At 48.8% G+C, this 24,337-nt stretch overlaps 1 protein-coding gene across 16 annotated transcripts in view; it reads left to right on the forward strand.

Annotated features, from left to right (window-relative positions):
• The window catches only part of CYRIB (CYFIP related Rac1 interactor B), a 478,070-nt gene that overhangs the window by 319,412 nt on the left and 134,321 nt on the right, over positions 1–24,337 (forward strand). For all 16 annotated transcript variants that reach the window (XM_078686758.1, XM_078686763.1, XM_078686757.1 and 13 more), the window contains one exon: positions 24,065–24,142. In XM_078686758.1, the coding sequence (XP_078542884.1) occupies positions 24,065–24,142 (78 nt within the window). The remainder of the gene's footprint in view (positions 1–24,064; positions 24,143–24,337) is intronic.

Genomic DNA, 24,337 nt, shown 5'->3' on the forward strand with positions numbered 1-24,337 from the left:
GGTTGAGAGTGAGTGAGGTTGAGGCGTTGGTGAGTGAGGGTGAGGGTGAGGGAGGGTGAGTGAGGGTGAGGGTGAGTGATTGCGAGTAGCAAAAAAATCGTATGGAGCCAGGGGCGTAGCGCAGGCTCCTGCAGGGGGAGGCAGGGACAGGCTGGGGTACCCCTTGAACTCAATTTCTACGACTATCCCTGAGTTGTGAGAAACTGGTGAGGGGGGGGATTCGGAAGGACGGGGTGACATCATGTAGATTTACACCATGGCATCGTGCTCCACAGCAAGCGAACGTCTCCCACAAACGGCAACATAGCGCGGCACAAAAACTCGGACTCTTTCCCCTGAGGGAAACGCGCACAGGCCTGCAGAACGGCTTATTTCCACCCTGTCAGAAATGGCACCTCAGCATGTGCCTTCCCTCGTCACTGAACAGGGCATATTGAACAGGGTCGAGGGCTGGAGGGCTGGCAGCTCGTCCTGTTCTCTTCCGTAAATGTCTAGCTGATTTGTCTTGCCAATAAAATATTATTTAACCGGGAGATGGAAACGTGCAGAGAAATGGATAGAGAGTGAGCGGAGACAAATGGAGGCGGGGGCTGGGGAGAGCGAGGGTAGGGAAACAGACAATAGGAAAAAGTAGAAAGAGGAAACATGCAGCAATGGAGAGAACACATCAGAAGAGCAGCTGTAAAATGGGATTGCGAGAGGGAAAATGAAAGGACATGTGGGACAGAGGAGAAGAGCACGAGGTGACCCAACAGGAGTAGATGGGTACTGGGGAGACATGACAGAAGTTAGAGATTAAATAGGTGCGACGGGGGTAAGAGGGCTGAGATATAGGGGTGCTTAGAGCGACAGAGATGCAGGGAAGGAGAGTGACGGTCACAGAAGGGGAGAGGTGTATAGAGATGGCGGGAGGGGGACGAGGAAAATGGTTAGAGAAGGAAAGATGAAGGAAGCACGAGGGAGAAAAGGAAGACGTAAGAGGGTGAAAATGCGTAGAAAACAGAAAAGATTAATAGGTGGGGGAGAGGGCTAGCGAGGGGAGAGCAACAGAATAGACGATCGTGATTAGAGGGTGAAAGGAAGAGAGATGAGATCGTGGGACGGAGGTGAAGAGAGAGATATTCGTATAACGTGTAAGAGGAGATAGCTGGAGTGATAGATGAGTTGAGATGAGGATGAGGGACATCGAGAGGTAGGCGATTAAATGGAAACGTATTGAAAGGAGATGGGCAGTTGGAGGAAATTAACAAACAAGACGGAGGGCATTGCTGTGGGGAGGGGGTGGAGGAGAAATGCACACGGCGGGCAGGGGAGGGGGCGGAGCGGGGAGAGCGGCATGTGGGTGTGAAGAAGCCGGGGCCTTTGAAGTGAAGCTAAGCTTCACTTCAAAAGGTGTCGGGAGGAATGCGGCTGAGGGAACAGACGGCGATTGCGGCTGAGGGAACTGATGTGCACGCGCTTTTAAGCTCAATGCACATGCGCATTGAGCTTAAAAGTCACGGGCACTGCAAGGAATCGCCACGATTCCTTGCTTCTTAGTTAAAGGTTGTTTAAGCCGCAATAGGCTCGCAAGCTCGATGCGCATGCGCATCGACAGGCGAGACCTAAAAATGCATTGGTGCTGTACACATTAAAGCAATGTTTCATTCTAAGCATTTGAATGCTGACTGAATGAACCACGAAAATATATATTTATGAAATGGCTCGTGAATACAGAAGAAAAAAGGCTGAAACCATTTCATGGCAGATTACATAAAACTGTTTGTGGACAAGGTGATATATTGTCTCTGGAAGTATTCAAAGAATTCTTGTTCTCTTTGAGCAGATTACTTGTGCCAAAAAATGAAAAATACAAATTTGGAGAAAAAAAAATTCATCCTAGGAAAAAGTTCTTTGTTTTAAAAAATGGAGGTCAAATTCAAAGTTTCTCAGAACACTGTGTGCTAAATTCAAAATTCAGTCTTAGCGCTTGGAGAAAACATGAAATCTTCTATGTCTGTAAAAAAAATCGTCTATCATTGTAAGTGACAGTTGGATTACCTCGTTTAGAAGATTAACTGCACATAGATGTGAAGCATAGCCTTCAGCATTGGTCGCATTAGCAATGTTCGTAACGGATGTTACTTAGGTGCCTGTAGTTTCCTCTCGTACCTCAACATCAGCATTTTGCGTCTGTTAGATCTCAATGAATGCAATCATCAGAATTGGTAGCCGCTGGGGACAACACAGAGCATGGGCCATTACCGGTTCAAGCAAAGTATCAACATTCGTTGGCATGACTGATGGAAGGGTTAGACAGATGTCTAGCACGCATGCTTCTCCACATAGCAGGCAGAGTAGAACAGGTAAGATGCAATCTTGCCAGATTGGTCTGAATGACAGAAACCATGTGGTATTTAATTCTCGTAGATGAGTTAATCCCAAAATTTGGACGATGTGCTCACGATACTTCATCTCCAATAGAGCTTTCTCTATGGTGCTTGGAGTGACGCTGGTGATTTGTCTTGCCATATCGTAGCAGAAGGAGCAAAAATAGTATCCCTGCAACGAGTCCCAAAAGGAGTGGGCAGTCTGCCAAACACAGAGTGCACGAGGACTGCTTGAAAAGGTGCTAACTGTCCGGAACATACGTTCTTAAATAGATGTACAATACCACTCGTATCAGACATTTTTAAGATGCGACTTAACATTTCCGAGAAATGTACAGGGCACTTTGTAGTTAAAAGGGCATCTATCTTGGCAGAAGTCCTTGTGACTTGCAGATCATAGGTCTCTTTGGCCGAGGTCAGTGGCACAGTTTAAAAAAAAAAAAAAAAAAGAATAGCTTTCTTTCAGCTTAGCTTATTAATTTGTATAGAAGAGATGTTCAGTGAAGGCCATAACGGCGACTCCCTGGCTGTCTTGGTTTTAGGAAACAATACTTGCATACAGCTAGTGACTCATGCTGACACAGTTACTAGATATGGTATGCCTGGCAACATGCCACAGCAGCCGTGATCGTTGAACATGAGGTAACTCCCATTTGAAAGTTATCCAAATATTGGATCAATCACTGCAGCTGGTGACAGGATAAATTGTTAGAGGAACAATCACAGGCCCCGTGTAAATTAATACCCAGACAAAGGAGAGAACCGCTAAATGCGTTTTCACAGTTTTTACAGCCAAGAAACACTTCACGTCCCCCACTCCAACATTTGTGTGTGGATGGTAAATCCCAGGAGGTCTTGATGTATTCTTTACCCAACGTTTCATATGTGCCTGCTGGTATGTGTTTTAGGCAATACTGAAAATGGAAAATTGTAACAGGCAGAGTGATTGTTCCATGTATAATCGGATGTATGACGTTACAACGCATACTTTTACAACGCATACCGTTACAAATTTTTTTTTACAACGCAAGTACTTTTACAACGCATGCCATTACAACGTAAGTATTGGTAAGTATATAATATTTTTATTTTAAATTAATTGTAATTAATATAATTTAATTTAATTAATTTAATTTTTTTTTACCCTGTACCCCTGTACCCCTGTACCCCAAAAACCCAAATTAACCCAGAACCCTAAAAATACCCCTGTACCCCAAAAACCCAAAACTGTCCCTGAACCCTAAAAATACCCCTGTACCCCAAAAACCCAAAACTGTCCCTGAACCCTAAAAATACCCCTGTACCCCTTTACCCAAAAACTGAAAACTGACCCTGAACCCTAAAAATACCCCTTTACCCAAAAACTGAAAACGTAAAAAAAAACAAACATAAAATATTAAATATAATTATATACTTACCAATACTTACGTTGTAATGGCATGCGTTGTAAAAGTACTTGCGTTGTAAAAACATGCGTTGTAATGGTATGCGTTGTAAAAGTTTTTGCGTTGTAAAAGTTTCGTTGTAATGGTAGTGCGTTGTAAAAGTTGCGTTGTAAAGGTTGTTTCCCGTATAATCCATTCAGTAGCTGGTTTCTCTGCTACCGTAATGGCAATCTTTCCAGTTTTTCAATTCTCAGCACCGTATAGTCTTGCTCGCCTTTGTGCCAATTTGATCTGTTTATCAGTGAGATTGAATTCTGAAAACAGTGACGTAGTATTGATTAAACGCCAAGGCACATAACGTCCAGCCTATTAGCATGATAGAACGTAATTGCGACTGACCATGTTACAACGTGACCAAGTCCTGTTCCATGATGTCTATGGCAGAAGACACTATGCTGTCCAGTGAATGTATCCTGGACGACAGTCGTTAACCCATTGTCAAGTACAGAGAGTTTCTCGTATTCTTTCTGCAGTCTCTGCTTACGTAATCTTCCATGCTACGTTGTATGAGCATATATTCCGGCATATATTCAACGTTTTTGACGCGGTTTTCTTGGTCCTAGCAAGAATTCCCTAAGGTCTGCGCCATCTGTAAGTATAGATAAGGATTGCTCTACATCATTACGTGTAGATCTTTGTAGCTAATCAAAGCAAAGCTTCTCTACACTGTGTTACTATTCTAGGATGCTGTCTTTGTACATATCTTGGGTCAAGGCAATACAAAAGGTGATGATGGACGGAGCGTTTGAGCAAATCAAACACTCACCCCCAGTCAACTGATCTGGGTTTAATCCATCACCATTCTTTAGCCCACTCAGCCACCCAATTTCAGACATGGCTATATGCAAATCAGTCTGACCCTGTGCCTCATGGGAACAGTCCAGCCCGAACTGCCAAGCCATGTCTTCCATGGACCGGAAACAAGCATCCTGGGACCGGTTTTGGATTCATAGTCCTCATCAGCCAGGCTATCTTGAATCCAGTGGCCAAGTGAGCAAGGGACTCACGTCTGAGCATACCCTGCCACACTTAGGGCGAATTCGAGCAAAAGGAACGTTGTTTGCATTAGTTATATATGAGTGGAAACCCTTTAGGTATCATACTACCGCTGCCTTTGCTTGTCGCATTGACAGCTAGCATTATTTCACGGTCTAGTTTCATTTTTGAACGAGTGATTGCAGCTACGGAAGCAGCTTGCACAGCTGCCTACGCAGCTTTATCAGCCAATGAATTCCCTTCAACGTGAACGCCATCACGTTGATGACTCAGCGTTTGTATTACGTGAGTGTTTTGTAGTCCTTCTCGTAACTGAACTACTTGTTCCCAAAGAGTTTTATGCTTAATTGTGCCACCTTTTGCATCTTTGAAACAGTTTTGACGCCAATTCTGCTAAAATTAATTATAAGACTGTACACAATAGAAAGTCGCACACTAGGAGTGTGGGGAATTTGCGATCCGTATTTTCAAGTGCCGTTTTGAATGCTTGTAGTTAAGCTCGCTGAGCTGTACACTCTCCTAGAGATTGCGTTTTAGTGATCATTGGTGTAAATTTGCCATTACGCATATGACCTTTAACGACCGCGCACGCCGGGCTATTAAGCCTGTTTACCCCTTGTAGCGGATTGAGGTGATCCATCAGTATAAATTTATACATTCATACTGGTCAAGTGGCAACATTTCAGTAGGCAGAGGAAATTTCTGTTCGTATTGTAGAAATGCTTGTGTTTTAAATTATGGATCAAAAACGTATTCAACATCTGTTGCAGTAAGATAATTAACCCATTGTTTCCATCTTGGATGTAAAGCTTTAGCATTTGGAATACTCGCTTTTGTCACTGCCTCTAAGGCAGGAACAGGAGTTACAGCCATAATGCGTTTCCCTTGTGCTAGGGCTCTTTCTTTTGCTACAGCGGTTTGAACAGCTGTCAGAATTTTTTCTGTAGAAGTGAATTTCATATCGGCCTGTGTGTACAAATGTGATTAGTAATCTATTGGAACTTTTTCACCTTCGTTAAAAGTTAAATGGGTGAATACGCATTGACCCAGAATGATTCGATCACTAGGTTGCGTACGTTTATGCGTGCTTGCAAATGTGTAGTTGACAACATGTCTTTTTGTAGTGAATGCAACATTTCTGTGTGTTTTTGTATCCAATTCTTTTTTTTTTGTAAAATTTTATTGAGAATTAATTGGCACAAAAATCATCATAATGCATTAATGCAACTGGCAATATTAAAAAGAGAAAGACACAATAAATACATAATTGTACATTTACATGTTCTTCCATAATCGGGGAGTGATATAAAACCATTATATACATTCTTAAATAGCTCAAATATACATTAGTTTATTCCTGCACCCTTGCATCCCTCCAATTTTTCAAGGGTGCCCAAATCTTTAACCCCAACTCCCATTTTTTCCTGCCCTTAAGCTCATATAGGGCAGCCTCTAAATTATGTATACCCAAAAGTTTGGTCAACCACATCTGGAAGGACGGGGCAACCGTATCCTTCCATGCAGATTAGATAAGAATGCGGAGAACTGCCACAGATATAAAAACCAAAGCTTCTGTCTCTACCTTTAGGGCCAGCTTACTTTCACTTCCTAAGATCATCAAGGTTGGGGATAGGCTGATCTTGATGCCTAGCAGCCCCTCCCAGAATGTCTCGATCTCACTTTTGATTATACTTAACTTGTCGCACTGATGGAACATGTGCAGGGGATCGGCAGGACCTTCCGAGCATCTGGGACACCTGTTATCTTCCCTCTTGCCCCATTCAAACAGTTTAGAGGGTGTGTAGTATAAATCTGAAAGAGACACGTTAGTGATAGATTCCTTACCTTAGAATATCCCCAGGCGTCAGACTGGATCCGGAAATGTTTGCGTAGCAGTACCCTTGCGCGTCGGTAGGCGGCATCTGCGGCTCCGCGTCCGTCGTCTGCGTCGTGGGCGCCGTGATGACGTCGTCGGAATACTTAGACGCCGCCTCCGCGTGCTGACGTCAGTTCTTCTTGTTTCCGCGCCAGCAGCGCAGATATGCAAAAAGTGGTACCTTAGTCTTTTTTTGACTAAACTTTTTGATCATTCTTTTTCGAGTCTTCGACTCCGAACGGTGCCGGTAGGGATGCCAGGTTTTAAGACCTGTGAGGATTGCGACCGACTAATGTCGGTCACCGACCCTCACCGTCGGTGTCTCCACTGTCTCGGTGTCGACCACGACGACAAGACCTATTCCGACTGCCGGGCCCTGACTTCGAAAGCTAGGCGGGAGCTGTCCCGTAAGCGACTCGAACTCCGGTAGTAGGCCCTGCGCCGATAGAGGTCCCGGTCCGGACGGAGGTCGAGGGACCGGTCGCGGGAGCGAAGCCATCGTAGCTCCGGGAGTCGACATCACTCCTCTGGGTCGAAGTCGTCAGGTAAGCACAAGAAGTCGAAGAGACGTCATCGCTCTTCCGACACCCCCCCCTGACGCTCGCTCGACGCGGCCGGGGGGTTCAGGTGACACCGCCCACGCCTGGGCCGCGCGCGACGCCGGAGGAGATCGAGCGGTCCTTCATGGCCATGAGGTCCCTCATGGCCATGAGGTCCCTCACTCCACCGGCGGGCTCCGCGGCGCCTGCGGGCCCAGCGGACCCGTCTGGGGGCCCTAGCGGGTCGGGGGCTCCAGCCCAGACGCCGTCGAGTGCTTGGGCCTCTGCGCCGCCGGGCCCCACTGGATCCGGATCCGGGTTGTCACCGGTGGACCTAACGACCTCCCCGGCGCCGGTCCCTCAGGTGTCACCCCCGGCACCGTCTTCGGGCGGCGCCATCCCCGAGGCCTCACTCGACCCGGCTTCGGCGCCGGAGCGGCGCCGCTGGGCACCGCTTCAGACGCCGTTCGGAGAGTTCACTTTTCATGAGCCGGCCCTATCATTTGACAGTGTGGCTCACTGGTTAGAGGAGGCAGACCTGGAAGCAGATGTCAGCCCGGGACCAGGGTTCAGTTCCCGGCTCGGCGGGGTCTTGAGTCCTAAAATGTCCATGGACTCGACAATTCTCGCTCCGGTGCCTACTCGATTCACGGGTTCACACTCTGCGACTCTGGGCAATAGCTTGCTTAATCTCCACAACGGCCCCTCGCGGCGGGATGCCTGGCTTTCACCTTGCGGATACCCTGCCGGGGTTATCTCACAGGGGAATACCAGGACGGGTTCCCTAAGCAAGCGCTTAGAAACCACTCTGTGATTTGCGCTATATAAATTCCTGTACATTTACATTTACATTACCCCTGGGTACCAGGAGATGGGTGATGAGGAGGATTGGGAGGGGTCTGAGGACCCTCTGACACGGGAGTGTCATTCCCAGGAGGACTGGACAGGTGGACTTGGGGATGCCAGTGGTCTGGACACATCACCAGACACTGGCTTTGTCTCCCCTCCTACCGTGGCTACGGAGGAGGGGGCTACCTATAGTGTGATGCTGACGCGGGCGGCCAAGGACTTGGGCCTTGAACTCCCGTCGCGGCCGTGAGGACTAACCTCCTCACTGAGGTCCTTAAACCGCAGTCAAGCTCGGCTGAGCCTCTGCTGCCGTTTAATGAGGCCTTGACCGACGTTCTTTTGGGCACTTGGTCCAGGCCTGCTACAGGTTCGCCTGTAGATAGGAACGTGGCCAGACGCCACCGCCCGGCCCCAGGCGACCCTTGTTTCCTGTCCACCCACCCCACCCCTGAGAGCCTGGTGATCCAGGCCTCCAATTCCCAGACCGCATCCCGTCGGCTCTGCCTGACAGGGAATCCAAGAGGTATGAGCAATACGGCAAGAAGGTATTCTCCTCCCTCAGTTTGGGACTGCGGTCTTCCAACACTGCATGCCTCTTGGGCCGCTACACCCACTCCCTGTGGGATACGGTCGCGGACGTGCTGCCAGAATGCCCGTTGGAGGTACGGGCTAAACTCGGCCAAGCCCTTGTGGAAGGCCGAGATGCGGCACGTTATTCTATTCGGTGTGGACTGGATACCACCGACTCACTGGGCAGAGCGATGGCAACGACGGTGGCGATTCGTCGCCACGCCTGGTTGAGATCCGCCAACTTCTCGGCTGATGTCCGGAATACACTCATGGACATGCCGTTTGATGGCCGTCGCCTTTTTGGCGACAAGGCAGACCATGCGCTTGAGCGCTTTAAGGACTCCAGGGCTACGGCCAAGTCCTTGGGCCTCTCGGCCCCGCGCCAGCAATCGGCTGCCTTTCACTCCTTTCGTGGCCACGGAAGGGGTGTACCCACACGTGCTGCCAGCCACGCGTCGTAGGGGAATACCCAACGCGGTGGCAGCCGTGGAAACCGCCGTGGCGGCGGTCGGGGACAACGGCGAGGTCAGTCCACACCTTCCCCCGTGGCATCCGCGTCAAAGCCCTCCTAGTCCGTGCTTTCAGGCCCATGTGTCGCCAGTGGGGGGCAGGGTTCGCCATCACCTCCTCCACTGGCACACTGTCAATTCGGACAGGTGGGTGCTACAAATCGTCCCAATGGGCTACTCCCTCACCTTCGAGACGACCCCTCCAGCCATGCCACCGCAGTACCACCGCGTATCGGGGGATCATTTGCGGCTTCTGCAGGAGGAAGTTACGGCCCTCGTGGCCAAGGGGGCCATCGAGCGCGTTCCTGGGCCAGAAGTAGGGTGTGGTTGTTACTCCCACTACTTTCTGGTACCCAAGAAGGGCAAAGGGGGCCTACGCCCTATCTTGGACCTACGAAACGTCAACGGCTTCCTCTGGAAGGAGAAGTTCACAATGCTGACACCGGCTCAGGTCCTAGCTGCCCTGGACCCAGAAGACTGGATGGTAGCGTTGGACTTGCAGGACGCTTATTTCCACATCCCTGTCCTGCCGGCCCACCGGCGCTACCTGCGGTTCAAGGTTGGCCACGAGCGCTTTCAGTTTACCGTGCTCCCATTCGGCCTTACCAGCGCCCCACGGGTGTTCACAAAGGTGATGGCGGTGGTCGCAGCTCATCTGCGCACGTTAGGGGTTTCAGTCTTCCCCTACCTCGACGACTGGTTGTTGAAGGCGGGCTCGCCCCAGACAGTCGTCAGCCACCTCCAGACGACGGCAGAACTCCTGCACCAGCTGGTGTTCTCCATCAATGTGCCGAAGTCACACCTGTGCCCCTCTCAGAAGCTCCTCTTCATCGGAGCGGTTCTCGACTCGTCGCAGTTTCGGGTTTATCCTCTCGAGCAGCGGGTTCGGGATATTCAGGCTCTGATTCCACTCTTTCAGCCTTTATCCCGGGTCTCGGTCAGGTTGACGCTGCGGCTTCTTGGGCTGATGGCCTCCTGCATCCTTCTGGTGCATCACGCCCGGTGGCGGATGCGGGCTCTGCAGTGGGACCTGAAGTTTCATTGGGCCCAGCATCAGGGCAACCTTTCCGACCATGTCCTGATCTCGGAGGGCACTGCGAGACAGCTGCAGTGGTGGCTCACGGACCGTGATTGGGTCAGCAGCAGATCCCTCTCCCTTCCCCAACCGGAGCACGTAGTTGTGACGGACGCGTCCCTCCAGGGCTGGGGAGGCCACATGGGAGAGGCGGAGATCAGAGGCCTCTGGTCTCCGGCGGAGTCCCGGCTCCATATCAACCTTTTGGAGCTGCGGGCGATTCGTCTAGCACTGAAGGCATTCCTCCCCTCTGTCCGGGGGAGTGTAGTGCAGGTGTTCACGGACCACACCACCGCCATGTGGTACTGCAACAAACAGGGCGGGGTGGGGTCGTGGACCCTTTGCCAGGAGGCTCTGCGCCTCTGGCAGTGGCTGGAACATCAGGGCGTGACCCTGGCGGTTCAACACCTGGCAGGTTCTCTGAACGCCGGGTGGACGAACTCAGCCGTCGGTGCATGATGGATCACGAATGGCGTCTGAACTCGGACGTGGCGCAAGGCCTCTTTCAGCAGTGGGGAGAGCCTTGGCTAGATCTATTCGTCACAGAAGAGAACGCGCAATGTCATCAGTTCTGGGTCTTAGATTTAAGTGTCTGGACGACTTGGGCATATTTTTAGCCTTGGTTTCTGAACATATTATATCTCTGTTGTAAATCCTCAAGGCTTCTGACCTCTTCCCCTTCCATAATATCTCCTACTGTCAGAATTCCCTGCCGCTCCCAATATTTCCACATACCATGAATGCATAAATTTGGGAATAATCCCGAATTCCACAGAGGTGTAAGGTAGTTGATCTTTGGAATTTCTAATAGCTTTTGAATTGAATTCCATAACCCCCAGACGCTATCTATTGTCTTATAACTCATTTTCTTAAAATACCACCGTTCTGTCCTTATCAGTAATACCCCTATCGCCTCCCTCCCTAGAATTAATTCATATATTGAGGGGGGACTTTCGTTCCTATACAAAGCATTTGGTTCAGTTACAGCAGTGATGGTACCTTATATTGGGGATCCCCAGGCCTCCCTTTTCCTGTGAGAGACATATGAATTTTAGCGAGCGTCTAACCTTACCATACTGCCATATGAAGTTCATAAATATGGCTTCTATTGATTTAATAAGTTTTTCATCTATTAGGAAAGGAATATCCCAGAACATATATAGGATTTTTGGAAACATTGTCATTTTCAGGACATTAGATCGCCCTACTAATGACAGATGTAATGTATCCATTCTTTTAAGTTCTACCTCCGTTGATTTCAACACTGGGGTAAAATTATCCCTGATAATAAGTTCGGCTGCCGCATTAATCGTTATCCCTAGATATACTGCCAAGTAAACAAATCTTGAGTCTGATTAAACAATATTCTGGGAGCAGATCACTTGGGTTTTCCCCTCGTTTAACCGATATCCTGAGTACATCTCAAATACCTTAGTGATTTCGACAAGTGCCTGTAGAGCTGCATATGGTTCCACAGAAATAACTGCCAAGTCATCGGCGTATGACAACATTTTGGTCTCAAATCCATTTGTGATGACAGGTTTTATCTCTGCATTACCATGTATCCGCTGTATCAATGGGTCTATATAAAGCTCAAACAGGATGTGTGAGCAGGGACATCCCTGCCGTGTCCCCCTTGTTATATGAATTTTATCCGAGCTTTCACCCATCAGCTGGACCTTAGCGACTGGATCAGAGTACAAGGCTTTGATAGCAGTCTGAATTCTTGATCCGAACCCCCTCCCTTCCAATACCCCCCACAGGTATTTCCACCTGACGCGATTGAACGCTTTCTCCGCATCGATAAGAACCGATGCCATCCCCCCTCCTGGGCAGCATGGATATCAAACAGGGATAATGCTCGTCTTATATGGTCAGTAGTTCCCCCGACCTGGAATGAAACCCTGCTGCCAAGGAGAGACCAGACCCCCAATGATCTTCCCCAATCGGTTTGCCAGGATTTGTGCGTAAAATTATTATCCGCATTTATAAGGGAAATGGGCCTGTAGGAGCCGGGTTTTTATTTTGGCTTCCCTTTCTTATGGAAAACCACTATATTTGTGTCTTTCCAAGTTTCAGGTATTTTGCCCGTATTCATTATCCCATTGAATAGATCAAGTAGCATTGGGGCTATCTCAACTTACACACACCTGTACACTTCTAGAGGAAGGCCGTTGGGCCCTGCTGCCTTCCCCGGTGCTAGCTCTTGTAATGCTTCCAATACTTCACTCATGGAAATCTTTTTTCCAAGATTCTATCCCCTCCCCCCTCCCTAATATCCAAGCTAATACCTTCCTCACCAAGCTCCCCCTGTGCTATCTCTAAGACTGACTCTTCCTGATATAAAGTTTTAATGTAATTTTTAAAGACATTCAAGATATCCTGGGGTTCAACAAATTCCTGGCCCTGCTCATGGATACTAGTTATTACATTTTTAGTAGTAGCCTGTGTGATACGAAGTGCGAGCGCCCTTCCAGCATGCTCCCCTGTCTCATACAGCCTACCTCCATGTGCTTGATATTCGGAGGCAGCCTTTTTAGCCATTTGTTTGTGTATTTCTGCTTTGATGAAGCTAATTCTTAATTGACTTTCTTTCCTCTCTTTACCCTGCAAGACATCTTTACCATGTTGCTCCTCTACTCCTATCAATTGGCCTAGTAACTGCTCATTCTCTATTGAGATTATTTTTCTGGACTGGGCAACATAGCTGATGGTCTCGCCCCTTAATGCTGCCTTATAAGCGTCCCACACACTGTTCCTAGACGCGCTAAACCGGTTTGCATCAAAATATCCCTGGAACCAGTTCTTAATGTGTTCCACGTAGGTACTATCTGCTATTAACTTTCTATCAAAGGACCAAGGCCTATACTTTCTAGTTGGCATTATAGAGTCATGGGTCAGGGTTAGCGGATTATGGTCTGATAATATTTTTGGTAACTTCCGGATCTTCACCCTACTTAGCTCAGTGGATGAAATCATAAAGTAATCCAGTTTCGTATACCTCTGAAATGAACAGGAGAAATAAGTGAACCCGGGATTACCGGGCTCCTTATTCCCCCACACATCTATTAGTCCATGTGATTGCATCATAGAACAGAGAGCGCAGAATACACTGGGCTTACGGCCCGAGTATACAGTTTCCTTTACAAAATCTGCTGAAATATTCAGATCCCCACATACCACAATAGGGGTAGGCCATCCAATCAGTTGCTTTTCTAGAAATTCAAAGACCTCGGGGTCATCCTGATTAGATCTGTATACCCCACAAATGGTGATACCTATACTCATTTCAATAAGTGCCCATCTCCCTAATGTATCGGCCCTGGAGTGCTTTACTCCCCCCAATCTAACATTCCCTAAAATAGCCACCCCCCTTACTGTAGAGGTCTGAGAGGAGCAGGACAAAATCTCATAGCCACTTAAATTCAGTAGCTGTTTTTACCCCATGGCAAATGTGTTTCTTGTAAACACAAGATATCTATCTGTTCTGCTTTAACAAACTCTGCCAATCTGCCCCTTTTTTCCCAGTCATTTAGCCCCCCGATATTCAAAGAACATATACTAAGTTTTGTCATTTTTCTGTTTACCATCTTCCTTCTTTTTTACCCACAGAGACTGAATAACGAAACCATATTCAGCCCATAATTCACAATTCACATCCAAGGATAAAGCTGCATTTGTGCCAAAAATTCTCTTTTTTGCGTTCCCCCCCGCCGCCGTGCCCCCCCCCCCCCCACTACCCCTGCCCGGCGAACCCCTTGCCACCCCCCCAGCCCTCTGCCCTCTTCCCCTCCCTGACCCCTGCACCCTCCCTCCTGAAGCGCTCAGACCTTGGTCTGTGCATGTGATGCATACAACAATAGCAGTGAGGACTTCCTTATACATTCCTTTTAGCAAGTTGATACCCCTTACACCCAAAAATCAGAAAACCTACATTAGTGGCCAAAGACAGACCGTAATTCACCCCCCTTACTTGGACAGAGAGAACAGTTCACTAACTACCCAAAGTGTCCAATTATTCTTGTGCCTTTACTTCTGATGAAAAGTACTGTGTCCGCCCTTTAATAATTATCTTGAGTTGCGCCGGATTTATGAGGTATACTTGTATTTTTTTGTCCTGAAAAGGTTTGATCAGCTGCCTCAACCTCCAGCGCCTCTCCACGGTTGTATGGCAGTAGTCTGGGCGGACAAAGAACGTGATTCCATCGCTAGACCTTCTTGCATCTGGTCTTGCTTTTTCAGCTATAGCTTGCCGTAGCATGAAGTTTCCCAGGAAGATTAGGATTGCTCTTGGTTTGTCTCCTTCCCTTGCATTGCGGTGTATTTTAAAAGGGGTTCGATGTGCCCTCTGAATTTCTCCAGACCAGTTCCAGTCTGAGAGCTCCGGGAAAGCAGACTCTAATAACTTTATCACATAGGCTCTGACATCTGCTCCCTCTGGTACTCCCAGCACCCTGAGGTTATTTCTTCTGAGCCTGTTTTCCATGTCCTCCAGCTTCCACTGGATATCAATGACATGGGCACTTTGAGACTCCACTTTGCTGGTGGCTGCAGCCGCCTCTGATTCTATTGCGACAATCCTCTCCTCGAGATTAGAGACCCTGTCCCTCACATTGACACAGGCTTTAGACAATTTCCTCACCACGCCCTGCATCTTCCTCATTGCTGCTTGAGATTTGCGGCTGTCCTGGCGTGTTTCCTCCCTGTGAGCAAGAATTGCCTGATAAATCACTTCAAGGAGCGGGGGTTGAGTTGTTAAGATTTCCGCATTGGGACTGCCCTGGAGTGGCATTGAAGAGGAATGATCCCAGCTTAGGTCTCGTTGAGGCTGCTCATATATTTTTAATAAAATATTCGGTCTTATGGCTGTCCCCGGGGTTTCTTGTTCAGGGTCGCTCTCAGACTCCAAGTTACTGGCCCCCATAAATGAGCTCCGTTCCTCATCTTCTGACCATTCCGCCCCTTCCGAGACGGAAAAAAAACACTCACTGGGATCTTTATCCTTCTCAAAGTCCAGCGTATCTTTGCCACTCATAACAGCAAGAGGACCTGGGATTCCGGTCTCCCCTCCTCCCAACATGTCGCCATTATCTAGTTGTGCGATTTCCGGAGCCTCCTGATCAGCCGTAACAGCCATAGCTTAATTATTCTCCTCTTGAGGGGTGTTGGCATTATTTTCCAATGTCCCTACCCCTACCTCAGCTATTTTCCCATCGCTGCAGACTGATGCCTTGCTGCCAAGTCCCATTAAGCTAGCCACAGGTACCCCTAGATCTGCTGTTAAGGGAATTGTGGCAGTTGCCTGAGTATGGGGCACTTCTTGGTTAATTCCAGTTTTGCTTTCTGGGGGAGGAGCTTGCGCCGCGTCAAGACCTGTCTCCAGCCCCTGCACCGAGGCCGCATGGACATCAGCTGCTGTCCCTGCATCAGTCCCAGTCTTTAAGCTCTTCTCCTTACCGCTTCGTGATAGTAGCTCCGCAATTGACAATTTTGCCTGGCAGGTCCTAATTGCGGTTTGTTTAGTTTTCTTTTCCGGCTCGGGCGGAGGCGTCCGTAGCTTTCGCTGCGTCTCCCCTTTGCCTGACTCCGCCTCCACCATCTCCGCTTTCTTCGAGGCTACCGCCGCCGCTTTCGCACCGGTCACTACTTTCGGCGCCATAGCGCCCTCACTCCGCTCCCTCAGCCTGCTCCGCCTGTCTCCACCACTACGCCTCCTGCGTCGGAGCAAGATAGACACTCTGGAGAGAGCAGCTCCAGCCGCTTGTCTCCACCCCAGCCCGGACTTCACTAAACTCTGCGTCCTCACCCAGAGCAGCCGACAGGTATTCAATATCTGCATTAAATCTGTTTTATATTCGTTCTGTGCCCCCTGTGGAAAAAAGATTTAAAATTCGGCCACCACACCATGCAGGGTTTCAATTCGAACCCATGCCCTCGCTGCTAGTGCTGCAATCGACCACCACTACGCGGTCGCCATCTTGCTTCCACTGGCCTTTGTATCCAATTTACTGTTTTGAAATCAGGTTTGATTAATTCGTAGAGAGGTTTAACCCTTTCTGCGTGGTTTAGAATGTAACTTCTTCTGAAATTCAGGAAACCTAGAATTGACTAAGTTCTTCAGCATTCTTGGAAGTTGGAGCAGCGCACACTTATCTAGAAAGTTTGCTGCTAGCTTTTGCCTTCACTTGATAGTTCATATCCTAAAAAGCAGGCGTTTAAATGGGCAATTCTAGATTTTTTTTAATAGAATATATAACCCTCCGAGACGAATCCAAGTATAATGGTGTTTATCCTATTCAAGTGCCTATCCAAGTCATCATCTGTCAGATAGATGTCATGCACATATGACAATGCTTCGTCATAAGTTTGTAGTAACTCTGTTACTCTTGCTGAGAATAACCCCGGACTATTCTTGAATCCTTGAGGGAGACGACAGAAGTGACGTTGTGTCCCCCATAATTGAGAAACCGTTCAAATACCTACTTTCTGGTGCAATGTTTTGACAAAAGAAACAGTTAGAAATATCTAATGTGGTTTTATATTTTTTACGCACATTGTTATTCATTAATGCTGTACTGTGTGCATTTTGCACTGCAAATGTTTACAATAAGAGTTTAGATGTCTGTAATCCAATACTAGACGATATGTATTGTCTGGTTTGGAGACAGGAAACAAAGGATTGTTTATTGACGAGGTGCATGTTTCGATCACCCCTTGGTATTAAAGTTGATCTAAGATCTCCCTGACCTGTTTTTTAGCTTCTTGCTTAACTGGGTACCTCCTTTGCGCAGTTGGTTGATTCTTTAGTTGGATTTTATGGTGAGCCCCAGCATTATACAAAAATCATGTAGGATGGGATGAGGACTCGCCTCACCATGAAATCCAACTAAAGAATCAACCAACTGAAATGTCTTTACTAAAAACACTCCTACCTCTTCTAAAAAGAAGTGGGAAAATAGCAAACAAACTTCCAAAGAGAAGCGTTCTCATTCCCGAGGCAGGTCTCCTCAAAAAGAGCCCTCTGAAAGGAGGTATAACCTCAGAAATAGGGATAATTTGAAAAAAAACTGACCGATATCAAGATCGAACATGACTGCTCATTTCCTGGCATATGTATACTTTATATGAATTGGAATATGGTTAGAGAAGGCTGGCATAATATCTTCGCCATGTGGGCACTAACTGACAAATGTTGGTTTCCAGTCTTTTTCTGCTAGAAGTATATCGTAACCCTTGGAAAGTCGCTCCCAAAAGTGTGCTTTCACTTTTCTTGGTATGTCTCCCTCCATCCGGAGTGTTCTTTCATCTAACCTATGTGGAGAGCTAACCCTGGTATCTGCAGTTTCAACATCAATGTCTTCATTCAAGTCCACTGTCTCCAGAAGACCCTTCAGGTTCTGGCGAGCTATTGTGACTTCTGCTGCGCTGTCCAACATTGTCTGAGCCAATTCTCCGTTCTTGAGTTGTGTTCTCAAGATCCTCTGCATGTCTGATTTTTAGACCTGCTACCTTCTTTTTGGTGAATTGAGGTTTCTTGTTTTTCTGAACGTGTTGATAGTCTTTGGACTTTACTCGTTCTTACTTATTTTCTGACCGCCCTCTTCTTTCGGATGTCTGTGGCGAAGTCTGAAAAGTACGAGAGAAACGTGTTTCAGTATCTTGATATCTGTCAGGTTTTTTCAAATTATCCCTATTCCTGAAGGTATACCTCCTTTCGGAGGGCTCCTTTTGAGGAGACCTGCCTCGGGAATGAGAACGCTTCTCTTTGGAAGTTTGTTTGCTATTTTCCCACTTCTTTTTAGAAGAGGTAGGAGTGTTTTTAGTAAAGACCTTTTCAGGACTTTCAGACAGTTGGGGTTTAACTGGTTTCCCACCCAAACTGTCTCGGCCTTATTCTTCATTGGATTTTTCAATTATTCTGGCAAATTCTTGTGGTTGTTCTGTTGCATCAAATTCCCTCAACTTCTGGCGGATCGCCACTGATGCCGCTTCTCCTTTAATATTCGCTAATATTATTGCTGAGACCTGTTTGAAATCTTTCAGTAGTTTCATACCCATATTTAAAGCAGGCTCTGCCCCGTATTCGTTTTTAATCTGTTTCAGGACGTCGGGTATTACCGCCATAGACGGAACACCATGTGTTTTAGTGTAGATTGCAGCGAAGACTATAACCCAAGTGGTGCAGTTCTCCAGATGTGGTGTGATCCCCATCGGTAAATAGCCTGTTAAAATTCTGTGTTTTTCATGAGGGCTAGTATTAGGAAATACTGCTTCGATCTGAGTAATATTTTGAGCTATCTAGAATGGAATTTGTTCACGTTTTGTAGGTAATTTACCTATGACTAAGTGTATAGTCTGTGGTGTAATTTGTAGTGTATTCCCCTGGTGAGAGGTTTGTTGTGGAATAACTACTGTAGGTTGGACTGTAAGAGTCTGCATGACATTTTGAACAAATGGTCTGTAAATTTTGATTAACTCTTTAAGTTGAGCTAATAGTTCTACATCTGTCATTTCTTCAATGTCAGGATGTGGTGTATAGCCGGCTAAAATCGGCCAAGTTGCTCCTGGTCTACCTAGTGGACGGAGCCTGGTAATGTGAATTAAATGTTTTAGGGCGCCTCTAAACCAGAGCTCATGCTCCAGGTATGCGAGTAGAATTTCAATATCCTCGAAAGGAATATACTCATCCGGTGGTTTATCTTCTTTGTAGAAGTGAAACATAGGTGTTACTGGATTTGCTTCTGGGAAGACTCACCATGAATAGAATACCTATGTCTGGTGATATTCATGTGCCTCTATCACAAAAACTGCTCCTCTATCACAAAAACTGCTCTACCACCTCTTGATGTTAGGCCATGTTTTATAAGTTTTATAGTGATGGCTTTCCTTATATTAGGAGGAATGATTATAGCATTCTCATCGGTTTCTTGGAAACTTGTATAGTTTAAAGCTTCATCGGCTGGATCAGCCGCAGCTCCACCGTTTCCGGTGTTGTCGCCGTTTTCTGTTTAATGAAAGTTGCAGAGCAAGTTTCAAGGGAACAAAGATAAGGTGCACAATATTTTGGAAAACTGAATTCTTCAACGTTAAACAAACGAAAAAGTAATACATAGGATTTTTCGTCCTACTCAGCTATGGCGGATATTATCCCTTACCCACTCCAGATATCTTTTGGAGTATTATGGGTAAAGGGGCTCTGAGAAAGCACAACTGAGTTACTTCAGTATCTAGAGTTAAATCTGAAAGTAACAGGTTAGTGTTAGATTCCTTACCTTGGAATATCCCCAGGCGTCAGACTGGAACTGGAAAGTTTTGCGTAGCAGTACCCCTGTGCGTCGGTAGGCGTAGTCTGCGGCTCCGCGTCCGTCGTCGGCGCTGGGATGACTTCATCGGAGTACTTAGACGCCGCCCTCGCTCGTTAACGTCATTTCTTCTTTTTTCCGCGCCAGCAAGCGCAGATCCGGGAAGAGCAGTACTCCAGTCAATTTGTGACTAACTTTTTGGATCACTTTTGATATCTTCTTGAGTCGCGGTGCCGGTAGGGATGCCTGGGTTTAAGCCTTGCGAGGACTGTCACCGCTTGATGTCGGTGACCGACCCCCACCGTCGGTGCCTTTACTGTCTCAGGGCCGACCACGATGACAAGTAAATGCCCGACTGCCTGGCCTTGACCTCAAAGGCTAGGCCGGAGCAGTCCCGTAAGCGGCTCAAGCTCCGGCAGTCGGCCCGTGTCGCTCGAGGTCCCGGTCGAGGAGGAGGTCGAGGGACTGGTCGTGGGGGCGTAGTCCTCGCCGCTCGATGAGTCACCATGACTCGTCGGACTCCAAGTCCTCAGGTAAGTCGAAGCACTCGAAAAAGAAGTAGAAGAGGCGACAACGCTCTTCCGACTCCCCCCGACATGGCCGGGGGTTCGGGCGACACTGCCCACGCGGCTCCGCCTGAGCCGCAAGTGCAGTGTCCAGCTCCACACCCGCCGGTCCCTGGGCTGCACGTGACGCCGAAGGAGATTCGTGAATTCCTCGTGGCCATGAGGACTCACTTCCCTCCGTCGGGCCCTGTCGAGGCGCCTTCGGGCCCGCGGGTCCATATGGGAGCCCTAGCGGGCCGGTGGCTTTGGCCCTGGCGCCGTCAGGTGCTTCGCCGATTTCGGTCCCGACTCCGCAGGATCCAGGCCTGGATCCGTGGTGTTGCTGGTCGACCTTATGACCCCTCCGCTGGTGCCGTCACCATTGGTGTCGCCCACGATGCCGTCCCCGGACGACTACGTGTCCGGGTCAGGCGTTGGACCGGCGCTGTCTTTGACGCCGGTAGGTGAGCAATTCACCTCTGATCCGGCTCCATCCTTTTTCCCTGATTATCAGGAGATGGATGACTAGGGGGACTGGGAGGGGTCTGAGGACCCTCTGGCACTGCAGTGCCAGTTGAGCCAGAACTGGGAAGACGAGCTGGGGGAGGCCAGTGGTCTGGACACTTCGCCCAACATTGGATTTGTCTCCCCTCCTACCGTGGCTACGGAGGAGGAGGGGGCTACTTACGTGGTGTTGACTAGGGCAGCCAAGGCCTTGGCTCTTGAGCTCCCTGTTGCGGCCGTGAGGACTAACCTCGTCACTGAGGTGCTCAAACCGCAGGCAAGCTCCTCGGAGCCTCTCCTGCAATTTAACAAAGCCCTCACCGATGTTCTGGTGGGCACCTGGTCCAAGCCCTCTACAGGCCTTTCTGGAGATCGGAATGTGGCCCAACGCCATCGCCAGGCCCCGGCGACCCCAGCTTCCTGTCCGTTCACCCGAGAGCCTGGTGATCCAGGCCTCTACATCCCAGACCGCATTCCCGACCACTCCCCCGGATCGGGAATCCAAAAGGTAAAATCAGTTTGGCAAGAAACTGTTTTCCTCCCTGAGTTTGAGGCTGCGGTCTGTCAACACTGCCTGCCTTTTGGGGGTTACACCCACTCGCTGTGGGATACGGTTGCGGAAGTGCTGCTGCAGTGCCCGGAGGAGGACCGGGCAAAGCTCACCCAAGCCCTAGCGGAAGGGGGGGAGATGCAGCACGCGACTCCATTCGGTGTGGACTCGATACCACATACTCGCGGGTAGGGCGATTGCAACGGCAGTGGCGGTTTGCCGCCACGCCTAGCTGAGGTCCGCCAACTTTTCACGGAAGGCCAAGGCACACTCATGGACATGCCCTTTGATGGCTGTCGCCTCTTTGGCGACACAGCGGACAGTGCGCTAGAGTGTTTCAAGGACTCCAGGGCTTGGGCCAAGGCCAACGCCAGCAAACTTCTTTTTTTCGCCCCTTACGTGGCCAAGGAAGGGGTGCACCCACACGTCCAGCTAGCCACGGGCCGCAGAGCCAGACTCAATGTGGTCGTGGACGCGGTAACCACCGTGGCGGTGCCAGGGGACAACGGCGAGGTCAGTCCACATCCGCCCCGCAACATCTGCCTCAAAGCCTTCGTAGTCCTAGATTTCAGGCCCATTCGATGCCAGTGGGGGGGAAGGGTTCGCCATCGTCTCCTTCACTGGCGTACCATCACATCGGACAGGTGGGTGCTGCAAATCGTCCGAAGGGGCTACTGCCTCCCCTTCGAGGTGACCTCGCCAGCCATGCCACCTCATGTCGGGGAATCACTTGCAATTTCTGCAGGAGGTAGTTACGGCCCTCTTGGCCAAGGGGGCCATCGAGCGTGTTCCTGGGCCAGAAGTAGGACGTGGTTGCTATTCCCACTACTTTCTGGTACCCCAGAAGGGCAAAGGAGGCCTATGCCCTATCTTGGACCTACAGAGCGTCAACGGCTTCCTACGGAAGGAGAAGTTCAAGATGCTGATTTTGGCTCAGGTCCTAGCTGCCCTGGACCCAGGAGACTGGATGGTAGCATTGGACTTGCAGGACGCATATTTCCACATCCCCGTCCTGCCGGCCCACTGGCTCTACGCAGCATGTCAGTCGATCCCCCCTATTCGTCTGCCTCTTCACGAGGACCTTCTGTCGCAGAAGCAGGGGACGGTCCTCCACCCGAACCTGTCCAGTCTCCACCTACATGCGTGGAGATTGAGCGGCGACAGTTGAGGCCATTTGACTTGCCTCCTGAAGTCTGTGATGTGATTCTGGGAGCCACGTGTCCCTCCACAAAATCTGTATAAGCCTGCAGGTGGAACAAATGTGTGGCATGGTGCACAGCAAAGGCTGTGGATCCTCTCTCTGCCCCCCTTTCAGAAGTTCTCCTCTTTCTTCTTTCTCTGTCCCAGCAGGGCTCTGCTCTGGGCACTGTCAAAGGCTACCTCTCTGCCATTTCTGCCTTCTTGAGGCTTCCTGATCAGCCTTCTCTTTTCAAGTCCCTGGTTGTAAATAGATTTCTTAAAGGCATCACGCACATGATGCCTCAGTGGGACTTGAACCTTGTTCTGACCTATTTGATGTGTACTCCTTTCGAGCCACTTCACAATTGCCCTCTTCGTCTTCTGACTCTTAAGAATGCATTCCTGGATGCCATCACCTCTGCCAGGAGAGTGAGTGAGCTCCAGGCTCTATCTTCTAAGCCACCTTTCCTCTCTGTCCATCCGGACAAAGTTGTCTTAAGAACTTGTCCTTCTTTCCTGCCCAAGGTGGTTACGGCCTTTCACATCGGGCAGTCCATCTTGCCCACCTTCTTTCCGCCTCCGCATCCTTCCAAGGAGGAAGTGAGGCTCCACCGTCTGGAGCCAAAACATTCTCATTCTATCTGGACCGCACACGCCAGTTCCGGGTGGACGACCAGCTCTTTGTTGGTTATGTGGGTGCTAAGAAGGGGCGGGCGGTGCACAAACGGACAATCTCTGGTTGGGTTGTGTTGTGCATCAAGGTCTGTTATTCTTTAGCGAAAAAGGATCCTCTTGTTGGGCTGTGCGCCCATTCCACTCGGTCCACGGCGGCTACTACTACCCTGGGTCGGGGAGTCCCCTTGCAGGACATCTGTCAGGCAGCTACGTGGGCCTCGCTGCACACGTTTGCTAAACACTACTGCCTGGACAGCCAAGTCCGGAGAGATGGCTTTTTCGGCCGTTTCGTTCTCCAGGACTTTCTGGTTTGATCTTGGTTCTCAGACCCACGACCGGGGTTGGTATTGCTGGAGTATCTATTCTAAGGTAAGGAATCTAAAACTAACCTGTTTCTTTCAGATGTACAAGTTACTTACCTTCGGTAAGAAACAGTAGTTTGTGTTAGATTCCTTACCGGCCCACCCATCCTCCCCGTTCTACGAACCGATATCTAGGGTTAAGGACATCCCTTTCAGGGCCCTAGTTTCATGGCACCAGTGTCTGTCTCTGGCATGGCTCTGCGTTCCTGGCGCGGAAAGCTATGTACAAGAACTGACGTCAGGGTGCGAGGGCGGTGTCTAAGTACTCCAACGTCATCCCGGCCATCACGACACCAACGACGGACGAGGAGCCGCAGACGACGCCTACCGACACGCAGGGGTACTGCTACGCAAAACGTTCCGGATCCAGTTTGACGCCTGGGGATATTCTCAGGTGAGGAATCTAACACGAACTACTTTTTCTTACAGATATATTGTTACCGAAGGTAAGTAACTTGTGCATTAGTGCCTTACTAAATCGTTGGGCGCCATGTAGTGTAGTTCCTATATTCCCAATAGGCTATGCGCATTGGAATAATATGCACTATAGATTTGACATAGGACTGAGTTCCTCAAATCCCACAAAACAGTTAACCTTTGCAAGTTCTATATCGTATAATGTCTTGAACAAAATAAACCTATTACACTTCCTCTAAATAATTTAGTGTTCGAAGTTTTAAAGCTTTTGCCCTTGTTATATTAATCGAATTTTTTTTTAGATGACAAATCCGGCCATACAGAATGACTTCAGCTATTACAGAAGGACGTTAAGCCGTATGCGGATTAACAATGTTCCAGTAAGCTAAATTGTTGAAATATTATTTTGTTTATGCACTTTGTCGATCAGGTTGGTTCCAGCATACTGTTAACAGAGAATACTTTTAAGCGATTGCTTTTTCTTTTGTAAGGTATGCATACAATGTTTAGTGACCCCTACCTTCTTAAATATTGCCCTTTTTATATAAACATCAGAGCCAGTTGTCAGCCGTTCC

Source organism: Lissotriton helveticus, chromosome 4_1 (assembly GCF_964261635.1).
Source record: "Lissotriton helveticus chromosome 4_1, aLisHel1.1, whole genome shotgun sequence".
NCBI lineage: Eukaryota > Metazoa > Chordata > Amphibia > Caudata > Salamandridae > Lissotriton > Lissotriton helveticus.